This window comes from Empidonax traillii, unplaced genomic scaffold (assembly GCF_003031625.1).
Source record: "Empidonax traillii isolate 1590-97213 ecotype Southwest subspecies unplaced genomic scaffold, ASM303162v1 scaffold636:size371350, whole genome shotgun sequence".
In the NCBI taxonomy this organism is placed as follows: domain Eukaryota; kingdom Metazoa; phylum Chordata; class Aves; order Passeriformes; family Tyrannidae; genus Empidonax; species Empidonax traillii.
The window spans coordinates 189,742-215,277 of NW_020955829.1; the positions used below are offsets into that span (position 1 = coordinate 189,742).

Sequence of the window (25,536 nt, forward strand, 5' to 3'; positions counted from 1 at the left end):
TCTGACATTTGGGAATTGCCTGCTCCTGTGCCTTTGGGAGGTGATGTTTGAAGAGTGACTTAACGCTGATGGATCCCAGCACCTGCAAAAACATTTCCCAGGGGACCTTACTTAATAATTCCCTGAGCAGCCTGAAGTCTACTCTCCTCATGTCCTGAGCTGAGGTTTTGTTGGCACTTTTCCTTCTGTCAGTGGAGGTTTTAAACTCAGTCACTTTGTGGTCACTGTGACCAATACAGCCACCAATCTCTCACTTCATTCACAAAATCCACTCTTGTTGACAAGTAGCAGATCAAGGAGAGCATCTTTTCAAGTTGGTTCCCTTAGGACCTGTTCAGGATCTGTTCCATAAAATTGTCATCCAGATTTTTTAGAAATCTTCTAACCCAGGTTGTATCAGCTGTGTGTTGCTCCGAGTTGATTTCTGGCAAGTTGAAGTCCCCAGTAAGGGCAAGAGCCATTGACTTGGAAGTGTCCCTTAGTTCCTTAAAGAATAATTTGTCGGCATCATCCTGGCTGGGAGGTCCTGGCTCGATGACATCCGCATTATTTGTTTGCCCCTTGGTTCTTACCCAGAGTCTCTCAACTGTGCCATTGCCAACTGTGAGCTCCATACATTCTAACTCTTCCACTACATACAGGGCTACCCCTCTGCCTCTTCTGCCCCTGTCTATCTCTCCTGTCCAACAGGGCACTCCAGCCATAGGTCTCATCCTACCAGACTTCACTTATGCCAGTGATGTCAAATCTCTGGGACTGGGCCAAAGCTTGGAGCTCCTCTTGTTTTCATTTCAAGCTGTGTGCAGTGGTGTAGAAACATTGCAGGTGTGGTACACTGTAGCCAACACCTCATGAGGCAGATTGAGGGATCCTGTTAGTTCGTGTTTCCTCATGTTTTGGCACACCATCCCATCGCTTAGGCCTGGCAAGGCTGGTACTTGAGGATGTCACATTCAAATGAGGATTATTTTTTCTGCGATATGATGCAGAGCTGAATGCATGTTCTGACACATAATTAAAAGATTTTTTTTATAGTTTAACCCAACAGTGGTCTATACATTTTCATTCCTGCTTAAGGTCAATAAAGGTATAATGAATCACTGTTATTATTCTAACTATATTTACCATCATACTTGTTACATATAAAATAATTTTTAAAATTTAGAGATGCTTTAGAGATGCATAGGATTCCCTGGCAGAAGTATTGCATTACATTCCATTCTTTATGTGTTGATAGCAAGAGTTTTAGGTAATTTTAGACAGAAAATTCAGATAAAATTAGATATCAAGTCTATTTCATACCTGCAATACTGACTGCACTCCAGCTCGTACATTTTGCTCTTCATTATCAATTTCAGATGTTTTATGCAAAGTGTCTTCATAACAGCCATTTCTTGTCCAGTTTGAATTTCTAACATGACTGGAGTTCATCCCTTTTTCCTGAAAAATATTTTTTCTTAAAATCGCATACATTTATAGACATGTAATTTGGCTTTATATTAAAGGAAAAAGGATATAACACATATTAAACAATGGCAGACAAATGCACCTTAAAGACACAACAGTATTTCATGAAGCTTGTAGCAATTATCTTAGAAGTATCTGAATGAAATAACTACTATTTTCCTCATCCTTTTATTTGTATATAATTTTTACAAAGCTGAACACTGGCACACCGTATAACCATATCTTGAGAACAGTTCATAAAATATGAAGTTTTCAACTGAATTAGCCACATTAGCCACACTAAAAAGCTTCAGATAATGGATAAAATTGGTAGCTCATTCATGCAGTGTTGTACAATTGATTTTCCCCAACAGATGCTCTAACATCAAAGTAAGCCACACATAAACTATCAAGAAAGCCACTTCTCTGTCTACTGGTATATTAAAAAGCCACACAAGTATTAACAAAAAATATTTTACCTCTTCTCTTTCTTTTCCTTTCTCTGATGAATTATGGTCAATGTTTTCATCACAATCTACAGCTGTGCCCTGCATTATTTCTTCAGGTTCTTTCATAAATAAAGGTTTGTCTTCTTGTTGAATCCATTCTTGATACACCTTCACCACTTTCCTCATGGCAGCTGCTTCACATATTGGCAACAGAAATGCCTGTGAGTAGAAAAAGAAAAAAACAAAACCCAGTTAGAATACCTGAAATCAACTTGGGCTCTATAATGTACAAGAAGGGGGCAGGGGAATACATCCACTGTAGGATCTTAACATACATTTTATTCCTCAACCTAAATGTTTGTTCACTTTCTTCATATGTAAACGAAAAAAAAAAGAGATTTAAACAAGGAAACTTGTCAAGAAAGTACTTTGACAACTTCATTGCCAAAGAGGGTGAGAGATGAGAATCCATGCAGGCATATCTACTTAATACCTAGCCTGCAAAAATTAAGACCCAAACACTCCTCAAAAATATGGAAAATGAACGAGCAGAAGTTTCTATTACAACAATTTTCCATTCAGAGGATTTGGAAGAGTGGAGTTAAGCCAGTTTTAAATGACTAAGAAAAAATCAAGTGACACACAATATTGGTAGCCATCAATCTTATTTTTAGGTAAATGAGATTTTACAAAATGGTATCCTTAAAACAAATGACTACCTGAAAAGACTTTAGAATTATTGTTCCTAAAATTTGTGCATTTGAGTTGGTGTAATGGCTGATCAGTGCCCTCTTCAGTAGGTTTTCTGTATCTGCTGTGCTGGTAGCAACAACAGACCAGAAACCTTTAATACTAGTCAGGTTTTAACTAACTATAAATACATTTACCAAAGATGATGATGCCCTAACTACATTTTTTTAAAAAACAGATAAACTACACTAACACCCTGCTTTACTGAGTCCATGCTGTGAATGCTGAAAATTCATTGCCTATGTCTTTATGGAGGGCCCACTTAACAAAAGTTTTATGTTCTCTCTGTAAATACACATCTAATACTATTATCCCACTGAAAAGAACTGATGTATGTATTACAGAATTTAACAAGTTCATCAGTCACACACTTACTCATCAAGTCCAACAGTCTTCTGCAGGCTCAATACACATTTTTTTGTACCCTGAAGTCTGAAATGCATAAAACTTGTTCCCTACAAACAATCTTTCTACCGCTCAGTACAACTGAAGCCTCCTCTTGACTGGAATAACTCAGTCCTAATGTTTTAGACAACTCCTGACATATTAGAAATGAATTTAACCTGAAGACTCCTGGTTAAATAATTATGTAAATGAGATCTCCTAACTGCACATAAAATCTAAATAATCTACATAACTCATGGAGTACCTTGTGAAAAGAATGAAGAAAATTGTCCTTCCTGCCACTTTTCACTGGGGGGACAGTTTTTAAATTGACCATTTATAATTTAGACTACATTTCATGTCTCAGACCCTATAAACCCTTGAGTGGCAGCTGAATTCAGGTAACTATCTCCTTCAGTAATGTGTCCAAGCTCTTCAATACAAGGGATGTGGACAAGCTTCTGAGATTTATTTACCTCATTCAAAAATATCCAGGTATAACTGAGTTTTAAAATGTTAAGCTTCCTGCTGTTTAAAGCAATTAGTGTTGTGCGTTTGACTCAAAACTTCGTGTATTTTTCTTTACCATTGTCCAGAAAACCCTCTTGTCTTTTGATCTATAGCATGGGGCATAAAGAAAGTCTATCTTGTTCTATTCTGGTATGTCTGCTCAGTTTAAATTTGTTTAGTTTCCAGTTGAGAAACACTATTTTGAACATGCTCAGCTAATGTTTCTGGTTGCAGTGAAGTCAGAGGCAGAAGCTGTTACCTCTTCTACAGCCACTTGTCCCAGTCTCCTGATGAACACTATCAAGGTAAGGACATGCAATTGCTCCTAAAACAGCTCTTTAACAGCTGGAGACTCCCACAGGAGGCTTATGTAAATATGGTTGGTTTTGAGTTCTAACAGCTACAGTGTTGATGTATGAAAAGATGAAACATTCCCGTTTATGGGGAACTGTGAAGACCAAGTTAAATGCTGTCAAACTGGTTATTAAAGATATAAAACTAAAAAAATTAGAACTGGGGATATTCTACATAGAAAATATTTCAGAATTTTAGCTTTTTGATTCTTAAGGGTAAGATGATAGATCCTTAAAGGCAAGATGACAGAAGAACTGTAATTTTATATAGCATTCGGCTAATCAAGTGCTCTTGAAAGAAAACCATGACATAATGATAATTTACAATATAATAACCAAGATTCATGCATTTTAAAGAGGTTTTTTTACCTGTCGAAAAATCTCAGTTAGAAAATTAACATTGCTTCTTTTAGAAGAAAAGACTTTGCGGACAATTTCAATATCAGTTAAATGCTCTTCATCAATACTGCAGAGGCTGGAAGAACTTGGTTCTCTCTCAGTTAGAGTACTCGTATTAGAATGAGATTGTTCTGGCTCTGCATTTCTATCCTGCTTATCAGTACTGTCATTTTTGCTGTCCTCCCTTGAAGCCATGCTAGCAGCTGCTCTCTGAAAGAAAAATTAAAGAATATTCCACAGCTCATTTTTAGTACAATAATCAAATGGTACAATTTAAGTTACATAACAGTAAAATTTAAACCAGTAGAATGGATTCAAGAAAAAAAAACACACACAAAAAAGAATTCACTGCATTTTAACAGTTCTTATGCCTATTTGATTAAAAACAAATTGCAGAATTTGAAACAAAAAAAAGCAGCATAGTAGGTCGTTCTGAAGTGAATTAATAAGCATAACATCTGTTCAGAAATTCCTTTTTTAACTTTTCATTAGTTGTAATTATCGTAGGAGTGCATACTGCTGACAACAATTAAGACAAAAACAGGAAAACAAACACATTGTGATGTATTTGATTTTACCTGAATGTTCTTTGGCACATTTTCACCTTCCATCCCAGGAATATGAGGTCCTGTGTGAGGTTTTGGCTCAAGCCAGAAAGACACCAACCATCTAATGACAATAACACGAGCCTTAATAAAAGGTTCCTTTGTGCAATATATTGCCTCATTGGTTTCAGCATCTTTCTTAACCATTACGTAGTGTGGCTTTGGTCTCATTTGTGGTATATCTGTGAAGAAATACAACATCTTAAAAATATGTGCAGAGAGAAAGCTCCGTGTAAAAAAGAAATTCTAAAACCATAACCAATACACACGAACTTTCAAAGGTGTTGTTTTATTGCATTCACTGTTGCACAACTCATTCCAAGATATGCTGAAATGAATGCAATAGAGAAAATTTCTATTGTAAGTCATCCAAATACTTTACTTCTGGAGGGAGACAACACTGGTCCAAAAGACAAAAACTTATTTCTGCTACGCAAAACCTTTAATTGTTTTATCTGAGAGCGATTTCTATAGCTTTACATCTTTGCTTGCATTTTTTTTTCTAAACAAGTATATATATTTCTTTTCCTTGTTTTCAGGTTTTTTTAAGCTACTTGTTATACTCAATATTTAAACTCCAGCAAACTCACTACTTCACGTTTTCATAAAAAATTACAAAGTTCTAAGTAGCAAAACAACTGTTAACTAGTTAACAGTTAACTGACCTACACGAGAAAACTATTTTCATACAAAATTAAGATACTGTCAAATCCAACCATGACTACAATGGGAGATATATAATTCCCAAATGTATACATGCAGCTGCAACAAACACAGCCTCTTCTGGCCCTGCAATAGGTGAAATATGAATAGAACAGAGAAATCCTGCTCCAAAGCCACATGAGCTTTGCAGTTTCACCTAGTGCCACATCTGCACTGGTTAGTTTTGCTGGACTTTGCTGCGAGCCCACAGGCACATCTTCCTATGACTTAGCTGAAAGATGATTCTGTGACAATAGCTTCCATACTAGCTTGCAGTGATGGTAATGAACGATGTTCAGCAGCACATGAACTGACAGGAACTGTGCTTATTTGGGCCCTGTAACTGACAATTCCATTTTCGCCATCCCCTGATCTACATGATAGTTCAGAACTGTTTAGCTCTTCTGGTTCTCCACTGTGCTAGAGTTACCAGTATTTCTGAATCTGCTTAAGAAAAAAATATGCCAGTACTTAATAACTCAATGTGGACAGAATGGACATGTGTGGTAAATGCACTACAAAGACAGGGAAACATGGATACTGTTTTAAAATTGTGTGGTTTTTTTTCCTGTGACTTAACACTGCAAAATGTAATTTCTGGGTTTCACAACCCAAGACAGGGTGCAGAATAGTTCTGCATTACTAATTATCAATCTGAAGCAGCAACAGTACTTTCATGTGTAAATGACATTTCTCTGGGAGTGGTGTGCCAACCAGCTCTAGTTCTAGCTCTGGAAGGACAAGTGTGAGATATGCTCCAATACAGACAGAAGATGAATATTTGTGTGAGGACAGATTATGACATGTGCGTCAGAACACCCTGCTGCTGGTGTTTCAGTATCATGATTTTAATCTACTGACAGCACAAACCCCCAAACCAGAACACAAACAGCATAAACAAAAATCCAAACCAAAACAACAACAAACAAAACCAAAAAGAAGGAAGCATGGAAAATGACAGTCTTATCCAGATACAGAGTGACAGAAATAGTATTTCAGCACGGCCTCAACTCTTCTATAGCCTGTAGTACATGAGCAAGAGAGATGTTCCATGGTTTTACAGACTAGACAGCAGTTCAAGGATACTAATGGTGGGAGTCAAAGAAGATATAAAGTAGTCACACTGAACAAGATAAAGTTGTTCCCTGACTGTATATTCCGAATATGAAGTCAAGAGATGTTTTAAAGGATCCTGCATAACTTTGCCAGGTCATGGTGTCAGAATACAGGAGCTACCTGGATAGTAGCAAAGAAATAAACTACTACTATCTAGGCAATTAAATTACAACAGCCTTTTTAAGGCATCTTAAAGTGAAGCCAGCCTATGTGCCAGACTGTGGCAAAGATTTCCTTGTTATCATTACAAATACACAAAATCCAGCACCAGCACTGAGGATATCCAAGATGGTACATCTCAGTGCCATTTCAACAGCCACGTACTTAGGTAGTGATAAATTCATCACAACGCTGCTAAACTGAAGAATGTTTCCAGTACACACTACAAATTGACATCCATACTTATTAATGGAAGCATTATTTTTAGAGGAAAAAAAACACAGTTCTTGCATACTATCCACCTAAATAAGTAACAAATGCACAAAACACTTTTTGAAAAGTTTACAAATAGTTTATTTACTCCAACTAAAAATACTCAGCACATTGTTTTCATTCTGTGGAAAGCAGTAGGCTAGTAAGAAAATGAAAAACTAGTATCTTAAACAGATGCATATATAACAGTACAATTTGTGAAAGAAGAAAGCAAATGCCTGATAGCACAGTATTTAAAGATGCAAAAATTAGTTCTCTCTGGTATCTATTTGCATTCAGCAGAGCATAAAGGCTGCAGTATTTTCAAAAGGACTAAAATACAGTAAACATGTCTTCGTGGTACACTGTCTCTTTCTAGTTTCATGATATCCTCTCAGAACATCCTCTCTATACATTTTGTTTCAACTGCAGTATGTGCTGAAGCTGCTTCTCAAATGTATTCTCCTTCAGCCATTTCTTCTATTTTCATGTTTCTGTCCATCTTGGATGTAGGTATCAAGGCTTCACATGAGGACACAGACATAAAACCAAAGCAAAACAGAGCTTGTTAGATTGACACAAACAGCACAAAAGGAAATATTCCCTTCCCTCAACTTTCCCTTTTTCCTTTCTGCTATGTTCTGGGCTTTCCACACCCCTCGCCCTTCCCCTCTGGGAACCTGATGTGAGCTGATGCCAAAGAGGGCAGGAAGTTGTAGGTGGTGGAAGACATTCATAGGGTAGAAAATGAAAAGGTCAGCAAAACCACAGTTATAATGGTGGACACTTATACGCTTTGACCATGTTTAAGACAATAAAGGGTTAATAAGGAATGAAGAGTTGAAGAAAACTGTAGGATAGCCCACTCTGTTTTTCCCTGTACACGAAGGAGCCCATCTAAATGTCTTGGAAACATCAGAAAAAGGCACATTATTATAATGGAAGAAGCAATGCCCCTAGAATCTTACTGCCATACCTACAGCTCTTCCCAAATTGTTTCTAACTCAGTCTCAGCAGATGTTTAACACAGACATTACAGTAAGACAAAAAAAAAAAATCAAAAACCCCCAAACCAAACCAAACCAAAAAACCCTAAATAAATCCCCACAAAAAACCAATCTCATGGATCTCATAGGTTTTTCTAATGCAAGGCACAATAGTAGCCTTCTTGTAACTGAAATGCTCGGTCCTTGTTACTGTAACCAGTATATTTATCTGAAAAGAAAGAAGGAAAGAAGGAAAAAAACAAACCTCAGTCCAATATACTATATCCAGTAAAGCCCTGTATCAATGCTTGCTTACTAAAACCTTATGACTTCTCCTGGATTAAACACTACACCAGTAGCATAAGAACTGTTTTCAGTAGCAGGCTCAGTGCCCAAGTTTGCCCTGCTTTCAGCCTAAATGCTGTAAATTCAGAACAGGCACAGGATTATTTTCGAATAGGGTAGGAAGATGCATGCCAGAGAAGAAGAAAAGATTATTCTACTTACCTGTGCTTCTGCTGTTTTCATCACTGTATTGTTCAAAAAATCCTCATCACTGCTGCTGACTTTGCACAGTTTAAGGCACTCAAAGTAATTTTGGAGATCTGTGCCTACTTCTTCTTGTTCCCCAGTGTCCTCTTCTTTATTAAGGTGTTGGAAGTTTCTTGTTTACGGTTCACAGAAAAACAGAGGACTAAAGTAACATTTCTATGGAAGACTAAATCAAGATCTTCATAGAAAGAGAAAATAAAATTTCCCTATTTCTTGTTTGAGGGCATCAAGCAACGGTAGGTTTGCTTTCTCAACACTGCTTAGCAACCCTCTTGTAGCTATTTTATCATTGAACCTCTTCAGCATCTTCACATAAGTCTTGTTCTACTGGTATGCTGTTTCTTCTCCCCTAGATGAGAAGGTCCACTGTTTGTCTCTTCCAAGCATACACAGTTTTGAAATAACCATCTCTGAAATCCAAATAAACGCATATACACTGGAAGAAACTACAACCTTTTCGAACAAATTTCCCTGACAGCCTGATTTTATAATATGGAATTGTGGCTGGACATCCCTACTAATGCTTTTGAGATGCTGCACCGTCAGATAAGAGGAACAGTGAGGTGAGGTGTTTGTGTAACTAGTGTTTCAAGTAATGAAATGGTAGCTCAAAGCCTGTGTGCGTGGTATTGCTTTGCAAAGAAGAGTCTTGAACTCTGTTGGCTTACAACCAACACTGCATGGGTGCATGCAAACCTGATATAACAAAAATCAAGATTTGCAAACAATGCTCTAGTTTAAAAATGGGCTAAAACCCTCTGACTAAAATTCCACTCAAGTTTGCTTAAACCTAAAATTCCACTCTCTATCTGGAAAGATACATTCTAGCACCATCAGACTTAAGGAGCGTGTTAAACCCTAGCTTCGTCTTCCTACTGCAAGCTCTTGACAAAAGGCAGTCGGGCACAAAAACCTAATTAACTTTGCCCTGTCAGAACTATGAACAAGCACTGTATGATCCAAACACTATGATTCTGTACAGATAAAGTCAACACACTCAAAGAACAGCACACTAATATCTCAGCAGCAGTAGTTTCTCTCCAGAGCAAAACTGAGGTCAACAAAACAGGTCACATTAAAGAACTGCTTTACAAGAACATTTCATTTACCTCAATCAGTTAATATAGCAAGATTGACTCTAATAAAAGAGTTAGAGGCCTCCACAAATGAAGAACTGAAAACCATGAGCAGGAACCATAACATGTTCTTTCATAAGAAATACTTTTGGAGAATGCTCTTCGTGGGTAACAGGACTGAAGCAAAAAACTGTTTTGCTATTTTCTCTTGTTAGAGGTTCAAGAGCACAGTTACCTGCCTCAAACACTGTTAAGGCCATAGAAGGGAGGAATTTCTGACAGGAAGGTGCTAATTCTAGGCCTTGGCAGAGGCAAGATCTGGTTAGCACATCCAGGTTAACTCATTCCCACAGCGCCAGACTGTGTGGAAAAGAAGCAACTCCTCATATGCGTATCACTGGTCAAACAAAAAGATCATCCCAAGTCATGGGAGAGACGGCATCTGCGACCATCAACAGCCATCCAATCCCGCTGGAATACGCCTCTGTGGATACCCAGAACTTGGACTGCATAAAGGTAGCACAGCTGTCCGGGTGTTAAGATCTTGCAGGAGGTTAGCAAAGCTTGGGAAGAAGGATATATCACTGATAGTGGATACAAAGAATGCAGAATTTATGGGCCACAAGGACATTTGTCACAACTCCCAAGATAAGGAAGAAACTAATAAAACCAACTCAGCAATTGTGCTGAAATCAGCTCCGACTGGGTAAAAGGTAATTCTGGCAGGGGGAGATCACGATCACTGACTCATGGTCCACCAACTCCAGAAATCCATGACGCAAAAGAAGAGGAAGACTGAGCATGCACACTAATTAGCATGAGAAATTTAATCAATAGAAGACAATACTAAGTAATAAGAGAACTATGTAACATGTAGCCAATAAGTATTAATTCCTTTGTTTGCTAAAATGTATAAATGTGAAATGATTTGGTAGTCAGCAGCAACCTCTATTGACCCAGCACCCCTTTCTGCACAGAACTTACCAACAAAAGAATGAACTGAGTCCCTCACCACTGTGCCCAAGGTAAAGAAGGATTGATGGGATGCCGCTGGATCTACAGGTGGTGACTATCTTTTGCTTGTACTATCTCTCTCCTTCTCCCTCTCTCTTTCTCTTTCCCCTATACACTTAATGTTACAAAATAAAGTTGGTGTTGTTGAACTGGAATTTGGTCTAGTTTGCAACTTATCTGGGGCAGAGGCATCTCTCACTAATTGTACCATAACTTCTGTATTAGGTAAAATGTAATTATTTTACCAGCTGTGTTAACACTTACCAAGTATAGGGTTATACAAGCTGGTCTCCTTACAGATGTTTGGGAAAATAGACGGTAAGTAGTACTTCTTAAAATTTGAGAATAAAAATGAAAATCCCTTTTCCTGATTTTCCTTGTTCTTCCATTCTAAACTCTTAACCTTAAAAAAAGAAATTAGACAAAGTAAACATCTTGAAGTAGAAAAGAGAGATAATTTATAAAGAGGACATTTCATCAGTTACTTCTTTGAAACAAAATCATGTATGTTTTAACAAACACTTTCAGAAAGATGAAAAAGAAACAAGCTAGGAAACATCACAGAAACAAAGGCTGTTCTCTTCTAAAACATGAACTTGAACACATCAAATATCAAAACCAATAGAAATATATCCACCTTTGCAGTCATCTTGCTAACTCAGGGAGTAAACTCAAATTCAATGCTTTTAATAAAACTGTCTTATTTCAAAATATTTTGTAAGAGAATAATAATTACCCATGCCACTCCAAATATTTCTTTAACAATTTCTTTTAACACATTTTGACTAGTAAGTATCCATATAGTCATTATAATAGGTACTTGGATTCATTTGCGCAGTTGGCAATATGAAACAAACAAATTTTTCAATCCCGTGCATCAGAAGATACAACTTTAAAGTTGAGTTACATAAATGTACTTTCATGGATCATGAGTGCTAAGCATTTCCCATTATGAAATGTTTTTCTACACGGTAAGCAGTACAAAGTATGGTAACTTCTCCTTAAGTCATCCAACACGCAGTTTCCATCTTTGTTCATGAGGATCCATCTGCCTGCAGAGCTGGGTATTCTGTCAATTCTATAATAAATAATATAGAGGAAAACATCTCCCTCTTCTTTTTTTTTTCTTTTCCCCTCTACTCCTCCATTCCTTACTCAAAGCCACAGTTCTATTATGATCTATTTTCAAGGCTTTTAGAGTGGAATACATATTTCATCCCCCGATATAATTCAATAGAATGGGTGATACGTATAATTTTGTGACACAAAGTCCTTTAGCAGAACTTAAAGAAGTAACTTCTCAGCTTGCAACTGTCAGTGCCTCTAAAGAAACTTCAGCAAACCTTCAGCACTCACATACTGAACAAGGTCTATGACACCTGTCTCAATGACTCATCTGAATTTAAATACAATACTACCAATTCACTACAGAGAGAGCAGTTGTCTTCAAAGACGTAAACACTATTTTTCTTCAAAGTGAATAGTGAGCAATAAGCTTACCCTACAGATCACAATGACCCCTATTCAAACTGGGGGATGCTGGAAGCAACAAAATGAGGTTGCAAATGATTCCAGCATGGCAAAGTTAACACAGAAGGATAGATAAAGGGAAGCCATGAAATGTTTAACATTGGTCATATTTGTACACTGCCCATCTTCTCTAGAAAACTGGCAAAAGTGGGAAGGAAAACTTATGGATAGATACCCAAGTGGGCTCTGCTGGACTAGTCTAACCCAGAAGGCAGTACCCTGGAACACCTTCTATGTGTCATGCAGTGAAGCAACTTGCTGTGCACATGAGAGTAGAGCAGGCTCAAAAGCAGCATGTGCTAGTTGGCCAGCAAATCAATTACATAACCTATAACAGGTAGGCCACAGTTTTTGACAAAAGCTGTTGCCATGCCCTGCCCTAGGCATTTCAAGTACTGGCTGTGATCATGTCAAACTACTACTGCACACAGTTGATCCACTGGTTGAAGGCAACAGGGCAGCGAAGGGGAGGTGAAAATGGGAAGAGGGCTGAAGTCAGTTGGAAGTGACTGACAAATCGTTTTTCCTCTATGCCACAATCTGATGGAAAATCCTCTGGTAAAGGACTTAGGAATCTTCACATGGAAGACAAGTGGAGATTTTTCTAGGAGAATCTGCTTTTTATAAAGGACACTTGAGGGAGGGGCAAGAGGGAGAAATCTCTAAAGGATTTTTATATACGTCTGTAGTGCTAAAAGAAAAAAAACTTACTGTAATGGACAAAGAGGTGCGAATCGTTTCATATTTGTTTGCTTGAAAACTATAAAACATACCTGAATTACCATGTATTTCAAAAGTGCTTCTAAAAAATAGCTTGTTAAATCTTCTTGTCCTTTATCTCCCGATTGTGGAGGAACAAGTGGAGTGATTTCCTCAGTAGTCACTTGAGCTATTTAAAGAAAAATAGAAGTACACCTAACATTTAGACTATTTCTTCTCATGCATAAATATCTACCAAGTTATGAAAGTAGAAATGCACTGGGGTAAGTAGAGACAGTTGTAGGTAAAACAGTACACCCACAGATTAATGAAAATCAGGAAATTTTAACTAATAAATCACCACAGAATTAATTTCTGACACATATAAAAAGCACAGCAGATAATAACTAGGTTTTCTTAATGTGCCTTGGGAATCTACCTGCCAAAACAGAATTTTTCCAAATGGTGTAATCCATTTCTTTTGGAATTTATGCAAATAATAGAGTAACATTTATGTTGTACAAATGCTAAATCTTTATTTACATCTTTCACAATTTTCTCATTTAATAGTTGACCAGTTACATTTCTCTTAAAGTTTTACTAGCTCCTTTCTTTGCTCCAACAATGAAGCTACTTCAGAGTTGATTTTTCTCCTGTTCCTGTGGTTAGATGCTCACATTTCACTCTGCACTCTGCATTTCACAAGATAACTACAAAACAGGGCCTAAGTATGTAGCAAACTTTTGCCTGCAGAGCTATCCCGCCATGAAATTTGTCTGCTAAGTTTCAGAAAATTTAATAACTAGTCTGAGACTCTACTTGCCTTTACAAGCAATAAAATATTAAAATACTGGGTGAAGATGGAAAGAAGGCAACAGCAATTAATATTCAGAGGAAAAAGCAGTTAAATTTTATTTCCCACTTATGTGAATGCACAGTTTGCACTTATGACCTCATCTAATTGTAATTCATTAATAAGTGAGCTTAAAATCCCACTAACATGAATAAATTGAGTTAGGAGGTAAGAGGCTCCCCAAAGTAACCAGTACCTGATACTTACTGCTAGAGTGAACAACGGAAAAAATGTCATAAGAATCATCTTAAGAGAAGAATTATCCTTTATTGATTAAAATCAAGATAATGACCTTACCAGTAAACCAAAAAAAACTAGAAAGTATAAAAACTTTATCTCAGAATGCTTGTGCTTTTCTATTGATGCAAACCTTTACGACCTCAGGTTTTGCAATTTACAAGGTCTGATGCTTTTCAAAGATTTCTAATTGCAAAAACACCACAGCCTTAATTGCCTGGTCATACACAGACACATTTGTCCTTACATAGTGCCCTAAAAACCACTCATTCTCCTAAAGGTCACAGCAGAAACTGCTTTGCATAGCTTGGTCCCTGGAGTATGAACAAGGTCAGTGCAAATGTTCAACGCAAGCAGAATGTGCAAGTTTGCAGTAGACGCAATATTCTCTTGCGGTTCTGAAGAACTGCATACAATTGGTCAGTTAATTTTCACCCCCTGTGTGTTAAGCTAAAATAGTCATACTTAGGGAAAAGACCCCAACAACCACAACAAACAACTCATCCTGAAAAATAGCAAAACAGTTGCTGCTGAAAGAAGACCTGATAAACTGCTAAGAAATTCATTAATAGCTCCATCATCTTCCTGGGTACATATGTACTTTAGTTTTTGTTACCTCAGCTTGCCTTTTCTGTTACAAGAATTGAATTATGTTGAGAACTGAGTAATATTACCAAATAACTTACTTTCTTGAACATTAAGTGGAGGGTTAATGAGATTATCAAGTGTTCGGGGGCCATATTCAGACTGTGGTGATGAAAATCCAGGAATCAAGCAAGAAAACATCCATAATTGTTCTTTACTACAGTTATTTTGAAGCGCTTGCAACCACAGAAGAAAGAGACGCACGCCCTCTCGACGTATCTTAAAAGGAAAAAAACCAGAAGTTATCTTGTCCCAGAACATAAAAATGAATTTCCACTGGACCTGGAGGAAGAAGGTGAATGATAGAAAAAATGAGGAAAGACAGTATGACCACCAGCAATCAGCAGAGCTAATCTAACACATCTGCTGCTCCTGCTGAAATGTAAAGGCAACCTTGGCACCTTCACTGCTGTTTATCTCACAGAATTTTTCACAGGGGTTTCTCTGAAAGAAGAGGAAAAAACCAATACGTGTCTAATCACTTGCTTGACTACAGCACTCAAGATGCCACATTAATTTTTCAGAAAATAAAGACTGACACAAAATTTCTAAATGTGTTCGTGACAACAACAGAGTGAGCTTTCTGTATCAGAATGACCCATTCTACCTTCTTCCATTTCTCCTTCAAAAAAGGTGATGGAGTCCTAGATCACTCCCCTCCTGGTTCTCCTACTGGCGAATTTCAGTATCAGACAAGCCTGCAGGTGGTTTACAGAGGAATGAAGCAGTTACAGTACCAAAACTACATGTTACATTTTAATGGCCCATGGTCTGCTGTTTAAGTTACTCTACCCACAAGCAAGTCTGTTTGGCAGAGATAATCATCCATTTCCAAGGTAGTTCTGATTCCTGAGTCCTTAAGCCAGTTTCCTTGCCCCTAATACCGAATGGTTAAGGCAATACTTCTGCGTTAATACAAAATCCTTTAAACCACTGGCTACTTTATATCAACACATTACTACCCTGAGTAGTTCTACCGAGGTAAAGATGATGATTTGAAGTCATTCTTTAACGGCACACAAGTCATGATCTGGTTCTGATTCCTGTGCTTTTACCATAAAAATTTGCTCTTAAGTTCTTATTTGTATTTTTCAGTATTTTAAGCAAAAGTAGTATGCAACTTTTTCCAATACCTTTAATGAATTTCCAGTGTGAAGAAGCTTCTTTAAAATCAATCCTAAAAAAAAAGGAAAAAAATATTTGTTTGCTTTTGTTATTTCTTTCTATATAAGTAAGATGTCAGAGTTCTCGGTCAGACTTGACAGTAACTTTTAAACAAGTCCTTGGCAATCTCTGATTTAATCTTGGTGACCTTGATATCTTCAGGCAACTGACTCAATGCCAGAAGGAAAAAAACCAAATATCACCTTTTATAGCTTCCTCATAATGTATAGTATCTTTCCCCAAAGACTTCTGAGATGTGTACATTAAAAGTAAATCATTTTCAAGTCATCATTATGCATAAAATCAGCATTCCCCATTTACAAATATCAACCTCATGTCAATTTTGAAATGTATTACTAAAACAAAAAAATAAGGAAAAAAATAATTAAAACATTAAATTTTAAATTAATTTTAAATAAATTTTAAATAATTAAATTAAAACATTCCACCTTCTCCTTGTTCTTTCACAGTCACTGTTATATTTTCAGATTCTCAGATTTAATTCTATCTAGAAGAGCATTCATTACATCGGTGGGATTTTTTGTTTGTTTCCTTTATTATTATATTTTTTCCTTAACCTAGCTGGCAAGAGTTTCAATATCATAATCCCTGGTACACCACTTAAAGTTCAAGGAAATAAGTAGCATAAACTACTAGTACCTACTAATAAAAAAGAACTCTAAAAAAAAAGAAAAAGAAAAAAAAGAAAATCAACTTACCAATACTATGAAATTGCCATCTCTGATGAATCCTTTCAGGAAGGAGTTGCAAAATTTTCTATAAAAAAAACCAGAACCCAAGGATGTATGTTGTAGATGTTGCTCTCAGAAGACAAAAGAGTGTTTTCACAAAGGCCACAGGTCAGAAGCTGAAGCATCAACATAGAAAATTCCCACACTGTTCTCCTTGGAAGCATTATTGTCCTTTCAAGTTGATCCCATTCCTAAAGCTAAGAAGCCTAAAGGCTCTGACAGACTTTCTGACAAATCCTGCACTGGAGACTTCAGATGTTACTGCAGTTCATCTGGCTCCACTGCCTCTGATAGATGCTGCTCCTTATAGCATAGGGAATGCAATAGGATGAGTGTCTGTCTGTCTCTCTCTCTAGTTCACAATTGGTTGCATTAGGTTATTCCACCTTTCTAGTGGCTTAAGCCAGGATGTTCAGCTGCCAGCTTGCCTCTGTGGCACAAGCAAATATTTGCTTCTGCCTTCTTAACAGAGGGGTAATGAGCTACAGCAAAACAATGAAGACCAGACCTCTACACCTAGGTTGGAGGATGATCATCTTCAGACAGTAAGAAACAGAGCAGTTAGTAACAAAGGCAGTTAAAAATTTATCATGTAGCACTTGCAACATTTAAATTGGAGGCACTTGCAACTTGTAAATAACCTAGTTTCTCAAATAAATTCCTGGATATGGCTCTCCAGCACCCTGTGCAACTGCTTCTAAAGCACAAATCACTTAATATCCCTTCATGCATGAACGAGTGAACAAAGGAACTAGCTCTCTTCGGATTCACCAAGATACTTAACTAATAAATAAATAATAACTGAATTTGTATTCAATCATGAGATAAGTATCGATCAGCTTTCAGTTTTACATATTTAAAAAAACCCACAGTCCTTGTTCTATAATTAGAAGCCTCCATCAAAAAGGAAAGACAAAAATTTGACATTCTAAGCTATTTCTAAATTATAGTGTCTGCTCAGAAATGTTCTCATTTCATTAAATTAGTTTCTAATTTACCTAAATTAAGTCAAGATATGCTTTTGGAAAGGATATAGTGAAATTCAATTTTGAAATAATGAATCTTTTTGAAAGTAAAAAGGATCTATAAAAATCAATTCTGCATTAGCAATCTATTAAGAGAAAAATAGAGATAACATGCAATCAATCAGATGATGACTAAACAGAGATTGACTTTATGAGAATTTCAAAGTGCATAATGCACTACGGGGGAAGCACCACCACCAAAGAGTAATGAACTATCTGCAGACATAGGAAATATCTTTTCCCAGTTTAGACATCTTCTTGCAAAACTGCAAGTCAATTTCTTTTTCTTCTCACACAAAGCACATAAATTCAGCTCTAAGCAAAAGGAAGAAGGAAAGCAGTTAAATGCAAAGTGTATTTCCAGGCAATTGTAGAATAACAGGTCTTAATTCAAAGCAAAAACATATTCCAATTATCTTACCTCAAAAATAAAAAGAATAGAATCTAACTCTTCTCTCTGAGACTTGTGACCTAGATGAAATTAAAAAGAAATAGAGGTACTTTCATTATCAAAGCAAAATATAAAAGCATTGACAAAGATCCTTAAATGTGTAAACCAAAACCCTGCATTTATACAACCATAACTTTGCATTACTTATGCAAATAGAAATTACATTTCATAAATACAGTTTATAACAGCTACGGTTTATATAACTTCCTATTATGGCATCAACAACTGGGAGAGATTAAGTTACACAATACCTTGTTAAAGAATAATTCTGCAGAACACAAAGTATAATACCTTAAGAATCTTCACTTAGCAAAAGGACAAACCTTGTCTTTAGAGAATAAGCACCTCTTGCTCTCCTTCACTGCACACATCTCACTGCTCTGCCTTTATTTGCAAAGTTAGTGCTTACACATATATCTGCACAGCTAATGCTACCATTTGTGACCACATAGGGCGCCATTTACAGCACCCTGCTTTATTTTATTACAAAAATACAAGCACCTATACAAGAAGTGTTCTATTTAGAATACTTACCCTTTTGTTTAAGGCCTACTTCAATAGTCACAAAGTTTTCAAAGAACACATAATATATATGTGAGAAATGTAGGTCAAAAAACTGTTTGAGATCAATTGATTCTGCATTCTCTGAAAAACAAAATAGAACACTGTTTATATTTCTTTCAAATATTTAGAATCAACCACTGCACACCATTAACCAGCAGTAAGAACTGAAGATATTTTTTAAAAAAGTTATCATTGGTAAAGAAGTGATTGAAGTTTTCATTCTTTATATTGAGGCTCATAAAATTCAGTATGACATGCCTTAAGTGCCTAGTGAATTTTAAACCAGGAAGCAGTATCTTCTTGCACACTCACTGTTTGCATGCCAGTAATGTCAGCAAATCCCAAGTCCCTCAGGATTAGCACTGTACAGATAAATCTGGTGTAATTGTTAATTTCATAGAAATCAAGTTGGCAATGCTGCCCAAACTCTACAGCAGAAAGACCATCACAATCCCCAGCTGTAATTAACAGACACAACTAAGCTTACTAGAGAAGCAAAAAAAGGATGGTAAACGAGGTAAACACATCCATTCTTTGGAAAAACAAGATGGGAGGATGTAAAGAGTAGCACTGGATTCCCACTGTTGCCTCCTTATTCCCTCCAAGCTCCAACATGCACTTTACTTTCTAGTCTGGCTCAGCCCCCCACACTCCTTTAATTGCGTGGTCTCAGGAGATCAGAAGCCAGGACCTCAGGGATACCCTGATGTGGCAACATCACTAACTATAGAGGGATGTGCTTTCTTGTTGTGTACCCCAGGAAAGTTTCCAGACTTTCTTCCCACGACCCCCTCGATGGTTTTGTGCAAATCCTCAATAAAGAAATACAGAGTGATTTATCTAAATTAATTTTAAACCAATCGTTTTAAACAATTGATTCCTTCCGGACTTAGTACATACTGTACCAAAAGACACTCCCTGCCCTATTATTTAACTACATAAGGCTAGAGAAATTAGGTGGACAAAACAATAGCCTGGAAGCAAAACTGTCCCCTTTCAGAATACTGATGTGAAACAACCAAAACCTAATAAAAATAAAACATGAAGGCAGTCCTTTAACCATCTCTACACACTGAGACATCATTAGATATCTCTTCTATAAACCTCCTTCTAATTCTGTATGGGATCATAGGGGTTTTAACCTATGTACTCCAATTTAGAATATATCAATCTTTATCATCTCACATGACTGGATATACAAATGGTAGAGTATAAAGCACAAAAAGAATCAATTGAAATGCCAAGACCATGGCATAGTTTCAGTTATATTTTATTATGTAGCTTTAGAGGACTACCTCAACACAAATTTTGCTATAAAAGTTTCCAATACAGATTTTGTTGTATCACAGCATTCTGTCAACATCTTTCATAATGAGTGTGACAGAGCCAGAGTGCTCCAATACAGCAGACAGTGCTCCAATACAGCAGACAGTGCTATATTAGCAGCTACGATCAACTCTTAAGCACGGTAGCTCAGCTAGGAATAAATTTAGTGGTCCAGAGCAGCAAGCATGTGCCTAACCATCTACAGGATTGCCAAACCCCCAGTTCTGCAGAAACTGCTACACCAGATACAGATCAGCAGCTGAACTGTTATGGAAATGTTAAAGGACAACAAAAACCAATTCCACTTTAAACAAGCTAGACAATGATTTTCAGTTGTCAGGGCAAGTGCACACAAAATGGATCTACGACTAGAGCATAGGCACAGCCATTATAAACACTTCCATTCATGAAGCAGAACCCTAAGCGAGTCCTAGGCTAGGGACAAGAAAATACAGGTGGAAGAAAATAAAAAGAGTCTGAGATAGGAGGATTAAAGGAAAAAAAGAAAGCAGTGGTTGAGAAGTTTGGAATAAGGGTGGTAGAAGGTACCCTGCAGTCCACATATTTAAATGCTAATGGGATTTGCACACAGAAAGTGGTGGAATGGTTCACTTGATGCAAATGTGCCAAAAAGACTAGTTCCAATTACTAAAGGGAAGGGAGGCAAATAAGAAGGGTCTCTGGCAATCAACACACAGGAATGCTGCATTTTTGCAGGCATGTTAAATGTTCTGTTTCCTGAAATAGGCCCTCATTCCTTCCCCAGACATGGATCAACTGTGAAGAAGATTAAAAAAAAAAAAAAAGCCTAAATCAAAGGTATTCTTTAAACAATCTTAACAAAGCAGTCAGTAATTTCTGGAGATGCTATTCCTAGATTCTTCAGGCAATAAACTGAAGGCTTGTCTACATAACCAGCTGAACAGTGATTCTCATTTTAGCACATGATTGCATATGTACAACTGGTACTGTGATAATGCATTCTGACTTTGGGGTGGCAGGTAGGGTGGAATTTCAGAGGGTTTTTTTTTTTTAATTATTTTTATTTTGTCTTTATTTGTTCAAGAAAAATGTGGTGTCAATGACTTCAGAAAATGCTTGGAGAAGCATTGGTAGACTTGTACTATTACCACTAACATTCAATTAACATTAAAAGCATACCTTCAGAATACAGCTATAACTTGCAAGAGTAGGAGGCAAAGTAAAAAATTCCTTGATTTCGTAACTCCTGTAGCTAATGCATTTCTCTCTGATTTTTTCCTAAGATCACACTTGATAACATAATCAAAAGCAAGTTTTTAAAATTCAAACCAGTTACCAAGAACTGAATTCTTGCAATAAACTCTAATGCACCAGATGGAAGAAAATAATACAATTTATTCAATGGGAATTTTGTTCTTTCATTATGTGAAAATAATACTTTTTAAAAAGCCCACAAACTATTTCTGTTAATGCTGAAAAAGAGGTTTCCTCCTAAGGGAGGGAAAATACAGTTGTTCTTCTGATAGATAGTATCATAAATGTTGCACACAGTACAGAGGTAAAAACAATTTCCTCTACAAGCAGCGTATCCTTTTCAAAGAGCCTTGAACTGGGAATTTGCAAGAAGTTGGCTAGTTTTTGGCTCTGTTTTAGCTAGTTAAGTATTTTCTGCCTTTTTAAGAAGAGACAGCCTTGTTTTTAGGTAAAGTAGGATTAAACAGAAATGGGCTTTACTCCATAACTTCCAGTGCATTTCCTTTTTTATTTTTTTTAAAAAAGAACTTAGTTACATGATCTGTGGTAGAAGAATACAAACAAACTAATGTACTCTTCGTGTTCTTGTTTCTATGTCCGGAATGGGAGGGAAGAACTCAGAAATAGATCTGGCACCATAAGAAATAGTTGGAAAAGTTCCTCAGAATGTGAGATGGGAAAATGAGACATTACTGTATTCCAACGATGTAAAAACTAAAGTTTCTACTGAACAAAGCATAGTTCCAGTATATCACAATCCTGATTTCCAGTATTTTAAGAAAACTGTTTGCCAAGAAAATACAGTTTTCTTCATGCTTAAGAAGAGCAAGAAGCATGGATCTTTGATTGCTCGTTTTTCTTTAATAATTTTCTGTAACTTAAGAACTGGACAAATCTGATTGCTCTACTAACTCTGCCTTCAGTGGGTTTTCATTTGTTTTGGGTTTTTTGTTTGTTTTGTTTGGGTTTTTGTTTTGTTTCACAGAGGAGGTTACATTTAAGCACAAAGAGATATAGTACAGCTTTTCTATCCTTTTCTTCCTCCCATAAATCTTCTAAAAGAAGGGTTTTCAAGGTTCAATATTAAGAAGTTAAGTTCCCTTTTTCGGTTTAAATTTTAGAAGTTGTACTCAGCTTACGGATTTCTGTTCTAATTTGATGCATGAAACAGAGAACCAAACTAAAAATGGGTGACTAGTTATCTAAGATATTTGACCCTCATTACAAGAGCATTCAAGTACCAGATCCACTGGAGTTCCTATTTCCATTAAACCCACTGAAATATGGAAGTTCTGCTACTCCCTACCTCGTGACTGCAGCAGTAGCAAAGAAGGACTAAAGAGAAAAACCCACAACAATCAAACCAAAAAACCCTCCTACCAACTTGTGTGACTGTATTTTAGAAACTTGTTTCCTATATTTTCAAATGGTCAACTCTTTTGATGGTTAATTGTTCAAAACTTTCTGAAAGGTTACTTTATTTTTAAGTACCTCAGTAAAATATTCAAAACTTAAATGTCCATGCTGATCATTTTAGTAAGCAAAGATTCCAGGTCATAGTCTTCTTGCAGAAAATTTGTTCTGACTGAAAGTAAACCCATTTTCTCCAGTGTTTTTATTATTGTTCATTTATTAGCATATCCCTTTTTAACCTCGAATAATTTCCATTCAGAGAAGTATTCCAATTAAAAAAAAAAAATTCACCCTTAATAGTACACTTTAGAAGGAGGATACTATTTGAATATCATACCTAGAATGATACGCAAAAGTAAAGGATCACCTGAACAAGAATTTGCAAAGCTTACAAGTTTACATGTACAACACCCCAATCCTTTATTCTAAGAAGATCTCAGTGGCTTTTATTATACACAATTTGTCTTCCCTGTTCATTTTGTTTTCTAAGTATTACCCTACAAATCATTATAAACTAATTCACAAAGCCAGATATATATTTATAAGTGAGTTGAGGGAAATGTATCTATACCATTTAGATGATTGCCTGCTGTACAAAATTAAAATATTATAAAGCATGTAAGTTAGTGTCTTTCTGCACAGGATAGAACTTTAAAGGTAAACAATCAAAACACTGAACTTAAGAAGAAAACAAGCCCAAAAAGATCTTAGACATACATTAACTTTTCTGAAAAGAACCTCCATCAGTTCACACTGTATTGCAGAAATTTAACAAAATAGTCTAAGTCATTACAGATTAGGTTGTGGTTAATTTTATGTTCTATTTTAAGAGTTTCAGAATTTATACTATGTTTATATATAAAATTGTCCAAGCGCATAGTATAACAAAAACATTATACTGTCTCATTCCAAGGCTTACTGGCTTTTAGGTCACTTTCCCTCATCCTTACTCAAAACCAAAATACTAATGACAACTGCAGCAAACAATGACCTGGAAGAGGGCCAGACTTCTGGATCTATTTCTATAACGCAGAGGCTGCTATAGACTGACACGTTCAGTATCAATCCTTGTAACAAACTGCTGCCACTAGAAAGCAGGAGGTTTCCCAGTGTCCTCCGTTTCAGTTAACGTACAATCAAATTGGACAATAGAACTTACTCATTCTCAATTCTCCATGCTGAAAAATTGAAGGGCTTCTGTACCGCAAAACAGCAGAGAGGTTCAGTTACATAGGGACTGTCCCTCGAATAGAAAAGCATGTAATTGAGAAAGGTTAAGTGGAAAACCTCGGGAACCAACTGCTGGCTCTGGGATGAGACAGATTGACAAAGTGAAAGAGCCCTGGTAACAGACAACAAATGCAAACCTATTAAACTAAGCCTTCACATTTGCAGTAATTGTAACTGTTTCAGATCTAACTAACAGCTATTTACCAAAACCAATTTTTTTTAAAAAAAGTTAATTTTGTCAAAGGAAATGTTCTTGAGGTTTTTGGTACTGATAAAGGAACAGACTTAAATCTCCTAATGGACTTCTATTTTGCATCAGACAAGCCTGAACTCCCAATCATCACATCTTTTAGACAAAAACACAAAAGAAAAAAAAAACCACACCAAATAAATAAGCAGGTTAACAGCACCAATGAACATCACCTACACCAAACTGTTACAACAGTACTTTATAGGAGTGAGCAGAAGCGGCTGCCAGCTTTCCAAGCTAATTAATTCTCTCAGGGTGCTTTCAGCCTCCAGAAGAGTAACACTAGTAAACTTTTAGGAAATACTTCCGTAACAATTCACACGTGTTCCAGAACGTAAGCCTTTATTTAAGCAACTTCAAACACTTCCATAGTAATGTACTTATTTTCATTCCAAACTGTCACAAGCTAAACCCACAAAAACTTTTTCCTTCACAACCAAGTGGTCAGAGCTTCCCCCTCTTTGTCTACCCTGGGGCTTTGATCTGGCTCCAGCCCTTACTCTTGCAATTCAGCAGCCCTGGCCACTGCTGCACTCTGCAAGTCGAGTGCAACATTAGCAAAATACTAAAGCAAAGCAAATCTTCCCCCTCTGCTCCTGACCAAAACATAATTGGTCAGGGCTAAGTCAAGGTTGACAGAATATGAAGTCTAATTTCTTAAACTGGATGCAACCCACATCCAGATCCATAAGTTACACAGCAGTGACATTGTCCTCTGCTCTTAGATTTACCAGGAAAGAAAAGGAAAAACAAACAAGAAAAAGAATAGAAACCAAACCCCTACAACTTTTACAAAAAAATACAGCTTTGCACATCCACAGAAATTTCTGGAATAGTTATCTCCAAGAAAACTCCGGGCAGTTAGTTTTGTTGTAGCTTCTCATTTGCTCTCACTTTAACAACCATAAAACATTTTTCATTTATGACTGATGTTGATAACGTGCAACACCAATGAATGCCATCCAGCTGAAGCATTAGGGCTGACTGTCAGTGAAATAGATTTCTTAAATTAAAATCTCTGTAGACAAATGCAATCTCTATTTAAGTATATTATTTAATATTAAACAATACATCACAATGGATATATTAGGTCCAACACAGCCCATTTCATTCTGTCCAGTATAGTTTGAGTTTTCTCTTTCAGACATGGCTTACATGAGAAGTAAAGCACTACTCAACCACCAAAAATAAGAAAATAAAATAAAAAAAAACCCCACACTTGAGATACTCAGTACTTTTTGTGTTACATTTTACAAGTATTCTCTCCATGGTTCCAGAGATAAAAGCAGTATAGTTCTGAGATATCAGATGCAAATAAAGTAATTTACAAGAAGCAATATATTTCTTTTTTTTCTTTGCTCTGGATTAACAGATTACAGGCCCGTAATTTCCCCTCTACAAAAATGTG

General features: G+C 36.6%; 1 protein-coding gene across 10 annotated transcripts in view; it reads right to left on the reverse strand.

Annotated features, from left to right (window-relative positions):
• Window positions 1-25,536, reverse strand: part of RALGAPA1 (Ral GTPase activating protein catalytic alpha subunit 1) — a 135,102-nt gene that overhangs the window by 104,483 nt on the left and 5,083 nt on the right. For all 10 annotated transcript variants that reach the window (XR_003572914.1, XR_003572913.1, XM_027899068.1 and 7 more), the window contains exons 2-12: window positions 18,644-18,754; window positions 18,080-18,129; window positions 16,601-16,658; window positions 15,851-15,894; window positions 14,759-14,936; window positions 13,057-13,172; window positions 11,018-11,156; window positions 4,870-5,078; window positions 4,262-4,501; window positions 1,926-2,114; window positions 1,303-1,440 (exon numbers count right to left, since the gene is read on the reverse strand). Coding sequence is in view for 8 of the 10 variants with exons in the window: in XM_027899068.1 (XP_027754869.1) it covers window positions 1,303-1,440; window positions 1,926-2,114; window positions 4,262-4,501; window positions 4,870-5,078; window positions 11,018-11,156; window positions 13,057-13,172; window positions 14,759-14,936; window positions 15,851-15,894; window positions 16,601-16,658; window positions 18,080-18,129; window positions 18,644-18,754 (1,472 nt within the window). In the remaining 2 variants the exon portion in view is untranslated. The remainder of the gene's footprint in view (window positions 1-1,302; window positions 1,441-1,925; window positions 2,115-4,261; window positions 4,502-4,869; window positions 5,079-11,017; window positions 11,157-13,056; window positions 13,173-14,758; window positions 14,937-15,850; window positions 15,895-16,600; window positions 16,659-18,079; window positions 18,130-18,643; window positions 18,755-25,536) is intronic.